This window comes from Talpa occidentalis, unplaced genomic scaffold (genome assembly GCF_014898055.3).
Source record: "Talpa occidentalis isolate TD23 unplaced genomic scaffold, MPIMG_talOcc4v2.1 talOcc4.16, whole genome shotgun sequence".
In the NCBI taxonomy this organism is placed as follows: domain Eukaryota; kingdom Metazoa; phylum Chordata; class Mammalia; order Eulipotyphla; family Talpidae; genus Talpa; species Talpa occidentalis.
The window spans coordinates 50,170,633-50,183,732 of NW_023601653.1; the positions used below are offsets into that span (position 1 = coordinate 50,170,633).

The following is a 13,100-nucleotide window of genomic DNA, read 5'->3' on the forward strand; positions in this document are numbered from 1 at the left end:
CCCAGAAAGGACATGCTAGGACTGTGTTCTTTCTTTCATCTGGATAGAGGACCTGATCTGATGGTATGGACAAGCTCTAGATTCCCAGGTTGGGGAGGGGGTGGTTCCCAGTGAGGCGGGGCTACTGGTCCCCATCCCCACATGTTCGGCCTCCTGCAGCTCCACTACCCCTGTGGGAGGGGACACTCCTGGCAAAGCAGGACAGGACGGGAAAGTGCTTGGAGTGACAACGTGGTGCTACACGCAGCCAAGCAAGCGTCTCACTTCCATCCAGATACCTTTTCTTCATTGGCTGCCATCAAAGACTCCATCGCCTTTTTCATTTTTTGAACTTCAATATCTGAAAATATCACAACATCAAGTCACAGGTTAGTTTCATGAACAAGTGCAACAGTGACCAGCAACTACTGATGCTGGGGTGGAAGTGGCTTAGGTGATGATGTTAATGGCCGATCGTTGTGCTTTCATGTCTCAAAGGCACGCGGACCATTCAGCAGCCAGATTCCCTTTTAGGGAAAACCTGAAAAATGAGTGCCTTTATCTCACAGGCAGAGTCATCATTCCAGAAAGAAGACAAGATGGGAAGGAAAGCATTAACTGCTCTCTCCCAAAGCAACGGCGAAAGTGGCGTGCTGACAAGAAGGTCATTTTAGTGCTGCTGCTAAAAAAGCAGGTAGCTTTCAAACAGCAGCCTCTGGGGTGGCGGGCGAAGACACTGGGGGGATGTGATGATGAAAGCACAGAAAATGATGCCCGGCAACAAGCGGGCGGAGACATGAAGGTTAAGAACCTGATGGAGGTGACGTGTACATGGGAGGTCATGCCGAGAAGTGGGCCGGGGGGGGTCACACAGAAGGACTGGAAGTGCTTTGCTTCATCTATAAGCTTCATTCCAATGTTACAGTCACACAAATTTTAAAACAAAGGGACCAAAGCAAGTTGAATGTGATTTTTCCTTAAAAATCAATATTCAAACAAAAATATGATACTTGATACTTTCTTTTTTTTAAAAAAAAAGATATATTTATTTATACAAGAACCAGGATACAGGCCACATGTGTGGGAGGGTGAGAGGATTCACCGAAGACAGAGAGGAAACAGAACAGGCAAGACTGACTGAAATACACTGCTGAGGGGAGCAGCGGACGAGACAGGAGAGGTCTGCCGCGCCATGTGGGTTTCTCCCCGGCCGGCCAGGATCGAACCCACACTGCAGAGGCTGCAGACAGCTTCACAGCACTGCACTCAACTGCCTGCACCACCAGGGAGGCCCCAAAGCATGATACTTTCACGAAAAGTAAATAACCAGCGTTTTAAAGATGGAAAGGCAACCTAAAATGGTCACAAATTAAAATAATTGAACAGAAAAATGTAGCTCAAGTCACCTGCTTCTGAGAAAAATAAAAACTATGCCAGATATTTCTTTCAAAGAGTGGTGCATCTCTCAGAACTGAGTGAACATTTTCCATTGAGGTACATTCTCTAGGAACCTCCTTTCAGTGTGAAGGGCAAAATCCCTTGACTTAAGAGCCCAGGATGTGGAGGAAAGAGCATGCCAAGGATCCTCTCTATGCTGCAGGAATGATTCGGCCCCTTCTCAGGTCTGCATCAGAGAAAACCTGCAAGCCCTTCTCTCTGCTCTTTCCTCCGGCCTGTTAACCTCTGTGCCATACACTCTGGAGAGATGGGAAGCTTATCGATGAAGCAACTGGACGTCTTTGGTAAGCGAGATGTTTCAAAATGCATGCAGAGAGCAGTTCAGCATTTGTGGTGAATGGAAAGGCTGATGAAAATATGCCAAAAGCCTTACTTTTGTCTTTGAGCTTCTTTTTAAAATTTTCATCTGTGCAGGAAAACCCATCGAATCAGAAGTTAGCAAACATGACAATGATCAAGAATAGCTGAAAAGCACTAAGACTTAGTCTCCTTTCACCCAGAATAAAGGGACTCTCTCAAAACACAGTGTTCCTTGCTGTTTGGTGACCTCGGCTCCAGGTGAGCTAGCAGGAGGCACTCGCACCACCGATCAGAAGACCCAGTTTGAATCACTACCTCTCTCACTTCATCTCTCTCAACAGCAACCTGTTGGCTCCGGGTGCTTCTGAAGCTCAAGGGGGTGAAAACCTACTATGCTTGTTGTACATGCTGGCATTAGAGTGTGACACAGGGCACTCCTGAATGTGATCGCAGTGTGCTCAGGTCACAGTCAACTCACCACTGAGATCCAGCCACACTGACATGGTCTCTGTCCTGCTAAGGGATGGGACCCACTGACCACACCTTAGATCAGGTCCCCCCTGGCATGCCATGACGTTGCCAAATACCTGCCCCCGTCCCTGTGCTTCCTTGGCTCTGCCTGCTAACAAGAGGTCTCAGCCAGCCTCACTCTGCAGGTCAGACTGTGGGGAACTCTATACTAATCTGTTCTCCTGCCCCAAGTCCTATGAATCCATATCAGTCTTAAACTCTGAACGCATGACCTACTTGTGAATGTCCTTTAAGAACACCGAATTCTAATCTATGCCAAAACATAGAGAAAAGCAAAATCCATTTTCTTCCTTATGAATTCCCTTCTTCTTTCTATGAATTGAGTTTTCTGATCCATAGTTTATACAGGAATAGAAAACCCAGTATTCTATAGCCTTTAGAGGCCATCTAATTCAAGCTCCTGGATGCCCAGACAATAATGCTTCCCATGCTCAGGACATAGATAAAAAAGTGCTGGAGTAATTTGCTCTGTCTCCAACAGTGAGAAGTTGCTTTTCTATCTGGTGGGACCACAGCTACCATCTGCAATAGCACAGAAGGGCTGAATTCCACCCATTGTTGTCGGGTGTTTCCTGCATTTATATTTCCAAACACATCTCATTCAGGTGACTTTCTACCAGTGTTATATTACTTAGTTAATAACATTTTGTTATTTCATTTTCAATTTACATCAAATTACACTGTTAAAATGTAATTATATTACCTATTTCCATACACTGAAAATTATTACATTAAAAATGTACATGATTTAAAAATTATAGTTCACATGATATTCAGGACAAACGTCCCCAATTATGAAAAACCTTTTGGATAAAGTCACACACTTTAAAAAAATAAAAGAAGAATTAACTTTTCTAAGAGGCTGAGGACTCAGAGACTGATAAGAAATTTTCACTGATTCTCCAAAATTTGCTGAAACTTTCTCTGGACTTAAAAGGGCAGGAAAGGTTTCTAAATCCTTTACATTGTCTCAAGTTTAGTTCCAAGGGAAGTAATCTCAAGACATGTGAATTATTCCTGTTCATTCTTGCTAACCCTCCCTTGTATGGAAGTTTGGACAAGAACACTCTCACAATCAAAATTTACAATTCAGTCTCCTAAAGTAAATGCCCCTCAACTACAGAAGCGCCCACCTGTAGCTGCTGAGGCGAAGGCAGGGAGTCCCCAGCAAAGCAGTCCCAGGCTGCCCTAGGACTGGGTCTGCATGGGGGGCTGTTCATTTCCTTTGGTGCCAAAACTCCATGTCACTGGCATTAGCGTCCTTTACAGACCTTGGGGGATTTGAACACACTGAGGCAATAGGTGGTAAATAGCTGTTCTTACCTCGATCAGGGATTTCAATGCCTTCTCCCTTCATCCTGGAGGCCAGCTGCTCTTGTAATCTATTCACCTCACATTCCTTCTCTTCCAGTTGCTCCTTCAAGGATGCCAGTTCATCCTACAAATAATACATTCACTTTCAAAGGAAAGGTCATGACTAAGAGAGGATATGCAGAAAGCATGCTTGCTAATTCCTATCAATAGTGAGATTTTGTAAATGACACAAAACAACTACGGGAATTTAGATGCAAACATCAGAAGTTACACTGGGGCAATCAACAGCAGGAAGTCAGGCAACCAATGTCCAACAATAATTACAATAATCCTGGCATAAACATTCCAAGTTTCTTTGTGACCGAATTAAAAATAAATCTTCTAATGTGTAATCAGGACTTAGGGCAGCCCCAAGCCTCAAATGTTACATTAAACGAGAAATCGGACCACATTAATCCAAGAAGATGATCAAATTATGTTTAGTTTCACAAAAGCAAAATGCCATGCAAATTGGAAAATACACATGAAGACTGGTTTGGTATTCATCCAGCATTTCAATGTTTCCCTGCACTGGGAAGAGCTTGATTAGGTCACAGACAACACTAGCCAGATCACGGGACTAAATAATTCTTCCTCACTAAGACAAAAGGCCAGAACTTCCCACAATCATGGAAACAAACAGGTATAGAAAACAGATTTTAAGTCGTCAATTTCTTTTCAATGACATAACTATCAACGTCCCTAAAAGCCTGGTGTCCTAATGTTTTAATTTTCACTTTCATTTTGATAAAGAATTAGCTTATAGCAAATGTATGTTTTGCTGGGTGTACCCAACTAAGAAAAGCAAACTATGCAATGTTAACAATGCATCCCTATTTTCAGGAGTACATTTTATTGCCAGGCTCCAGTGATATTTACTGTGGTGAGTACTATGAGGAGACATAGCTCTCCAATGCAGACAGGATGGCAGCGGCATAGTTTTTACTTAAAGTGGGAGTGGACACCAAAGGCCAGATGCTGTCAGCAGCACTGGTAACAAGAGCTGCCTGCTCTCGTTGTGCTGTGTCTAAGCAGTGATGACTCTTAAAGGGCTGCCATGGACAACTTCAAGAAAAGTCTCAAAGAAAGGAAGCCGTGTCTACACTGGATATAAAACAGAATTCTGTCACAAGTGAATATTCCCAATTATTTTCCCACATGAGGATCTCAGACCACGTAAGAGATGGAAGATTAGCTGATCAACAAATACTTAATTTTATCTGCCTATTATTGTTTCACTAAGGATTTCAGATACTTCTGAAAACAATTTTAGGGAATTACGTGGTCCCTTTAGTCAGCTTTACATGTATTTTGAAAACACAGGTGACACACACATAGAATGAGAGCACATGCCACTGGAAAACACCATCACAGCAAAAGGACACTCGCCAGAAAGCCACAGGCCATGGACCCCTTCCCCACAGGCTACTGCACCTTCAGTGACTCCCACTTCTGTTCCATCCGTTGCTTTTCATACTGCATCTGACCCACCTTGATTTTCATGCTAGAAAGTTTGGCCATTAAGCACTAGTAGAAAGACAGAGGAGTGAAAGCAAAGTACAGAAGGAAAAAAGGCAGCTGCATCGCCCAGAAAACTGTAATTTTATAAAGGAGGTGAGGTCATTTGGAGAAGCAGCAGGTTATTTCCTACCCCCAGGTAAGCCCTGAGTTTTATTCTACATTCAAGAAGGTCTACAGATTGGGGTAAATTTCATCCACTTGCAAGTTTACTACATGGAAACACTCTATTTGTATTATTGGTCACAGATAAGTAGGGGAGCTATTTGTTTAAGAGAATTTTTTGCCACTGAGAAAACTTACTTTGGTTGATTTAAGCTTTTTTTCATACTGAAGTCTTTCACTGTCCAATTCACTGACTTTTAACCTCAAATCATTTATCTCCTGCATTAGCCCCTGTTTAGAAAGAAACAAGGAAATATGTATTAGAGCAGTGCTAACATACCTAACTAAACACAGCTGCTTGCAAATCTTAGGGCGTCCCGTGCCTCGGTTTAAAGTTATAAGAATTGGATCAGACAAAGGCAAATTGTTTCCTTGGGAGCCCATTTAAAACCCTGCTTTAAATTCTCAATGCCTATGCCCTAAAATTAAGGGATTATGAAAATAAAAGGTGACTAAGTTTAATTAAGAAAGAAACTAATCACTTACTATGGTTGATGAGAACTTTCTAGATTAAAAATCACTCCATGAACTCTGTCTTCCAAAATAAACCCAGAAGTTTTCTTTAGTAAAGCCATTTACTTTTAGGACCATTTACATGAAAAATAATTTTATGATTTCTTTCTTTCTGCTCACAAAAGTACAGATTGTTCATCAACTCAATCTAGGAGACTGGAGTGAAATTTAAGTCCTCTAAACCAAGGGTTATCAACTTGAGGGGGTATAAGAATCCTTAGCATCATCATATAAATTTACATTTGGAAGATGAAAAAGTCAATCCTAATGTTCTCATAACACAAATACAACTGGATAGCTTTTTTACAGCTACTTTTTAAAAGAACCCAATTTGCTTAGAAAATCTCTCTAAAAAAAAAAAAAAAAAAAGAAAATCTCTCTAAATATTCCTAGAAACAGTGACCTTTTTTTTTTTTTGGTCCAGAGCTAGAGAGTAAGAAAAGGAAACTAGAATGCGAAACAATACCAACTTCTCCAAAAGAAAGGCTCAAATAATCTATGGAAAGACTTATTTTCTTTTTAAAGTAAAAGCTGTGAAAGGTCTTTCCAACAGTTAAGGTATTTTTGTTCCTCTCCTGTATAAGACATTTATTCCTGGGCCACAAATTCATAGATGAAAGAACAGGATTATATAAGAATGCCATTAAAAAAATAATTAGAACAAAAGCTATCAGAACTAATCTTCAATAGAGTTTTGTTAAGTAAGGATCCTTCTAAACCCTAAGGTCAAAGACTGAAAGGCTACAAAGATGCTACAGGACAACACAATTTCCAGAAAACGCACAGGCTTCTAAATTGTGGCCTCTTATAAAATGAAAAATACCATTAGGCAAATATTATTGCAGTAATTATTCATTAATATTTATACAATGTTTCAACAAGAACAGTCTCTTCTGTTATAAATGAAGTCACAAACTGACATAATTTAATAACCCTTTGAATGCTAATTAAAGGGAAAAGTCCCTTTCTCCCATTTAATTATCTCCCATTTACTAATCATTCTTGCTTAATGGGTGCTTAGTGGTTTTCCTTCATCCACCTGCTCATTTATATATTTTGCCTACTCTTTCTCATTGTTAATAACAACAGTGGTTTTTAAAGAGTGGCAATTTTCAAAGAACAAGAAGCAAGTGAAGAAAATGTAATTTAAACTGAGATGATCTTTCTGTTACTGAAATAAATAACTACCCAATCAGCACTGTTAATACGACTCTAAACCCTCAACCTGGAGGAAGTCAGATCTTCCCATTTGGATACAGTTTCTTAACATTCAACATTTTTTCAGTGGTATACATATTAATTCAATTAGACCTTCTTCAAAGTTCAGTACTTTTCCCTTTCGGACTGGTGGGGTGGGGTGGGGTGGGGTCGGGTCGGTGGTTGTTTGGTGGCTGGGGTCTCCATAGCAACTCAATGTGACAACAGCGCTCCCACCAGCAGGGGGCGCTGCTGATTGCTGCTGGCAGGCTCCTACCATCTATGCATGCTGACAACCTTCCAAGGTTTAGGACTTTTGCTCCCTGCTTTTGGAAGAGCCTTTTTTTTTTCCCTACCCCAACATGTCCTTAGAAAGCAATCTCCAGGTAACCTAAAGTTCTAGGACAAAGTTAAAGACTTTTGGAGTTGTGAATCAGTCTGGAAAACACCTCATTTTTATTCAACAGGAGAATGAGCAAACTCCATTTGGTTTAAATTTTTAAGACTATTTAAATTATTTTCCTTTACAACATAACAGAGTTTATCATACATCCTACAAGCTTGGGCTGTCTACATACTACATTTTATTCAAGGTATTGCGTATCTAACAGTAAGGTAGCAGGCAGTGAGTGAGTGTACATCTTTGCATATGATTGTACATCTTTGCATATGAGTGTACATATGAGTGTACATGAGTACATATGTGTGTACATATGTTTGCATATGAGTGTACATCTTTGCATATGATTGAGAACACATGCATGAGGCAAGGAAGCACAGGTGGGGGTGGTATGGCAGGGTTGGTGGTTTAAGTTTCTTTTCCTATTAAAGTATTTTTTCCTTACATCGTTGTAGTCCCCATAGTTTTCCTGCCACCATATCGCCTAGTGAACTGTCACCACATTCCCTTGTGTTCTTCCCTTCCCTGTTTTGCCACCCCGTCTGCCCCCTCCTTTGCTGCATGCTTCAGTTTCATGGTCAGCTTGCTAGTTTTGACTTTTTCTTGAACTTTTGCTTGGTTTCTCTATATACCACATATAAGTGAGACCATCTGGCATTTATCTTTTTCCTTCTGTTTTATTTCTCTTCCAGCTCCATCCATGTTGCCACAAATGGCAGGAAATTGTCTTTTCTGATCACTGAGTAATATTCCATTGAATAAATATGCCACAACCTTTTTTTTAAAAGATTTTTTATTTTATTTTTGCAATGAAGAACTGGGGCATAGGCCAGAGGTGTGTGTGGGGGGCGGTAAGAGGATTCACCAGAGACAGAGTGGGGAGAACAGGTGGATTTACTGAAACACACTAAGGGGAGCAGCGAGCAGACAGGAGAAGTCTGCTGTGCCATATGTGTGTTAGCTCCCTGGCCACGGATTGAACTCAGGCCATTGCAGTGATAGCACTGAGATTTAACTCCTAGGCCACCAGGGAGGCCCCTATCACAACTTTTTGATCCATTCATTTATTTTGGGACATTTGGGTTGTTTCCATATCTTGGCTATTGTAAATAGTGCGGGAATAAACATTGGGGAGCAAGTTTCCTTTTGAAGTAATGTTTTTGTGTCCTTGGGTAGGTTGCTAGGAGTAGAATCACTGGATCATATGACAGATCCATTTTTAGTGTTGTAGCATTTACCCTGAATCTCACAAAAGAAGAGTGGTCTTTAACTGGAATGGCTTAGGTATGGAACAGACCAAAAGTTGAAGGGCATATTAAATAATTTCTAAAAATCTCTGATGGTTCTCCACATATATTTAAAAACTACTTATTGTATAATAAATACTCAGTATGCTAAATAATGACTACTATACAACAGCAGTAATGACAATAATAAATCCCCATCTCCACAAAAAAGAAAACCAGGAAGGATGGACTCGGGGAAAGGGAGAAGGGAAAGAAGGTAGGAAGGAAGAAAGAAAGTCTAATGAGAAGATTAATATTACATTTCAAAAGCATCAAAATAAAAATTGTCATTAGCCTCTAATGATAAATTGTCAACGTATTTAAAAGTTTATTCTTCAAAAGATGCATGGATGAATTCGAATGAGGGCATATACTAAGCAACTGTCTTCCCTCCAAGAAAATAATCAACACACCTCCAAGGAATCTCAAGTTACTCTAGAAATGTGTGTGAACAAATATACACATGTGAGATAAGTATAGACATACGGTATATATAGATATATATAGAGAGTCACTTACCTCTGTGTCTCTGAATCTATCTTCATAATCCAACCTGTCCTTCTCTACAGCTGTCAGTTTTAACTTCAAGTTAGATATTTCAGCCATGAGATCTAACTTCTGCGTTTCTAAGGATGTCCTACTCAGCAGCTCCTATTAGAATTTAGGAGAAACATTCAAAAGCTGTTTTGTTGTGCAAATATCTCATTTATAATGGTGAAGTAGTCACTACACAGGAGGATCACATGGACGCACATCCACCAGGCATGTGCTTTAGTGAACCTCTACTGAGTAGAACAAGACATGTCTATTTACCAGGGAGGAGTGTGTTATGCAGATGCATGCACGCATAAACCTTGCGTGTTCTTAAGTCTGATGATAACGATAGTGCTGATGCTGACATTACGTTTTCCACAAACCAGGCACTGTCCTGACATATATTAAATGACCCTCAAAACAACCTCATGAGGTAGAAACACATAAGGGTATGTCATGAATTATCCTTACTCAACAGATGAGGAAGCTGAAGAACAGAGAGGCTAAGAACTTGCCAAAAGTCACACAGTAAGGAAACGGCAGAGTAGGGATTCAAATATAAACAGTCATGTGCCAGTGCCTGCTCCATCCACTGTTAGAGAGGGTCTCGAGTGCCTGTGTGCGTGCATGTGTATGTTCACTGAGGAGATCTCCTCTCAAGTCATAAATGGTGCTTATTCTTTTTCTTATCATAAAATATATGTGCATGCTTGGGAGTTAGGAAACCACATCAAAATGCAAAGAAGAAACTTAAAATTATCTACAATCCTCTTAGTATTTTATTCCAAATTCAAACTACACAAACTCTCTACTGTAAGTACACACTCTGAAACCCCACTATTCTAGTTTTGCCTGCAAACAAGCCAGTCTGGGCAAGTCATGGAACCCATACACCTCCTCAGCACATGGCCTGCCAATATGCCTCCCACCAACGCACCCTACCCACCTGCTGCAGCATTTCCTCTGTGGCGTTTAGCTTCTCTCGGTGCTCCTCCAGACAAAACTCCAAATCCCGGATCTTCTCTCCCTGAGCCTCTACCTGGTCTGTTAACACACTTACCTGCATTTAGAATAAGATACTGCAATGAGTTAGGAGGAATCTGAAGTCCCCCACCAACTTCACTTCTCTAAATACAACAAAAACTGGAAAGAGATGACCACTCACTAGGATGGGTAGAGAAAACGAAAGTCAGAATGGTTTAGATCCTTCACATTCCACTTCTGATCTGAGGATTCCCGTTCAATTTTGGAGAAAGTGAGAGCTGACTGGGGATGGGCCACACTTCACAGGTAAATCCTTCCCTCCAAGTGCGAGAGAGAGGGTATACACACGCTATCTATTTTGGTGGTGTCAGAAGGTCATAGAGGAAGTGAAGCTAAATCTGAAGCAGAAGTCAACTAGGACTGTGCAGGTTTGACACTTTGCAGAGAATAAAGAAAACAGGGAATTCAAATTCCCTGAGCTCTTTCAGGTCACTTTGCTTACAAATGGGTTAGAAGCCAGGGAGTGACTCTAAGGTCTGAGAGAGCCCTGGACTGAATCCCTCATGATCAGAGATAATTGTGAATCTCTGAGCTTTCTCTAACCACCACCAGCCTAGTAAATAAACTAAGTTCATTTAGCTGAAAACACCAACATAAAAATATGTCAAGTATTTTAAGACACTATGAAGAAGAAACTCAAATTCATACCACAAGGGCCTCACCACTCACTTTGTGTTTTGTTTGGCTGAGGATATCATCTTTAAAATTTGTTTTTAATTGAAGAAACATTGGTTTACATTTTGTAGGTTTCAGGTATAAAACCTTAGAGACCACTATCTGTAGATACTGTTATTTCACCACAGAGAGCCTACATTACATCCTTCTCCATGTGGCGTAATTTTTTTTCACATTTTTAAATTAAAAAATTAGAACTATAATATTCAATTATGAAATATATAATAAAATTTATGACTATATATACATTATACAATCCTGAATTTCTATATGCACTGAAAAATCAGCTCCAATGAGCAGATCAGAAAATCAGACCATATCACACTGCCTTATGGACACTGGCCCTTAAAGAGCTGAGGTAGACTAAGGGCAGTAGCTAATTAGCCATAGTCTTCACCATTCTCTATTATGTACAGATGGCATACTGCACTTAATTCTATCAAAAGTCTGGCTCCTGGACACATCTGAATCTGCCACCCCAATTTAAAATAGCCTTTGTGGGCCTCTCTGGTGGCGCAAGGGGTTAAGCATTGCACTATGAAGCAATCTGCAGGCTCTGCAGCATGAGTTTGATCCCCAGCTAGCCAGAGAGAAACCCACATGGCACAGCAAACCTCTCCTGTATCACCCGCTGCTCCCCTCAGCAATGTATTTCAGTCAGTCTGCCTGTTCTGTTCCCCACTCTGTCTCTGGTGAATCCTCTCACCCCCTGCATCTCTGGCATGTACCCCAGCTCTTGTATGCATAAATAAATACATCTTTAAAAAAATAAAAATAAAATGGCCTTTGTAAATATGTCATGAGGAAAGATCAACATATAAAAATCACTTGCCTGAAGAACAAGGGATTCTTTATCATTCTCTAAACGGGCGAGCCTTTCCTGGTACACATCTCCGTTCCCAGATAGGTGTCCATTTGTCTGAAAAAGGAAATAAGGGTAAGGCTGGCCCTCTTTAAAACTGAGGTACTGTGGGTAAATAAAAATTGCATCTCTTTTTAATCCAAGGAAACTGAATTCAGCACAGCAGCTACTGACATTAAGAGAAAATGGGACAATATAACTTGGGTCACTGACCTTGAAATAAGTAAGACAGGCACCGAGGCACATTTTCAGGAACAAAATAATAACTTCTCATTAAGCACCAAATATGATCCCAAAGGAAGAGAAGCAGAGGGCGCCCATGCAGGATGCACACAGCACGTGCATGTGAATCTACAGGAGACTGCCTCTCTAGGAGTCAGTGGGGTAACTTGCCCCACAGGCTTTGTGCTGTCGTGGAGAAACTTACAGAGCAAATACAAAGTACAGTAATGAGGCATTATGTGCTAAAAAAAAAAAAAAAGCACCGTATCTCCAACAGTTAAGGTTGTGGAGTTGCCCCGGTATTAAAAGGAAGCTCTCTCCTTGGCACCTGGATACAGGTAGGTGTACTGTGGGGGACGTGAGGACACTCAGCATGGAGCCTGGATGAGTCATATCACATGGACACGCTTCAGCCTCAGGGTGTAGTATTAAGACATCTGGAGCAAACATGTTTATGTCGTTGCCACCAACCCAAAGGGACATCTAATTCTTTCACAAGAATCGGTTTACTTAAAAACCCAATTAATTTATAAGCTTATGGATGCATCTTGGTGAAAATGGAATGACTTTTTAAATACTTATAAAGTGACATCTCTTCCATCTTCCCCTTTGAATAGATGGTTATATTCTTTAACTTTTCTAGGTTCAACACCTGTCAAAACCGTGTTCAGGGGCCTATCACCCATGTACAAGCAGGCCCCACTGGCAGGTCACCAAGCACAAAGCTGTTCCCACTGGCAGTGAAATGACTGAGGCTAACCACCAGGTGGCAAAACATGCCACACAGCCCAGGGGTTCTGAAAGGTCTGTGCCTTGTCCTTCCTATTTTTACATTTGCAGCTGGATCCTGGCACAGGGATACCCATCTATTATGTCAAGGTCATCTCCCTTACAGGACTATTTGTGTTAAGCTTCAGTAGGTCCTTCACACACAAAGTACACTAGCAGTACTGTAAAACAAACCAGTCAAAAGCAGGACCTCTCAGGAGTAAAATCAGAGCAGACCTTTTCTCCCTGTTCCAACTACCTATCTTTGCCCTAAGTTGCAGGATAAACAGCAAAA

General features: G+C 40.9%; 1 protein-coding gene across 10 annotated transcripts in view; it reads right to left on the reverse strand.

Moving 5' to 3' along the window:
- The window catches only part of PPFIBP1 (PPFIA binding protein 1), a 136,766-nt gene that overhangs the window by 30,189 nt on the left and 93,477 nt on the right, over positions 1 to 13,100 (reverse strand). For 8 of the 10 annotated variants that reach the window (XM_054696333.1, XM_054696336.1, XM_054696337.1 and 5 more), the window contains 7 exons: positions 11,786 to 11,872; positions 10,181 to 10,294; positions 9,220 to 9,351; positions 5,443 to 5,535; positions 3,592 to 3,706; positions 1,811 to 1,843; positions 279 to 340 (listed from right to left, as the gene is read on the reverse strand). In XM_054696333.1, coding sequence (XP_054552308.1) covers positions 279 to 340; positions 1,811 to 1,843; positions 3,592 to 3,706; positions 5,443 to 5,535; positions 9,220 to 9,351; positions 10,181 to 10,294; positions 11,786 to 11,872 — 636 coding nt within the window. The remainder of the gene's footprint in view (positions 1 to 278; positions 341 to 1,810; positions 1,844 to 3,591; positions 3,707 to 5,442; positions 5,536 to 9,219; positions 9,352 to 10,180; positions 10,295 to 11,785; positions 11,873 to 13,100) is intronic. The other 2 variants (XM_054696340.1, XM_054696339.1) reach the window with 1 other exon arrangement.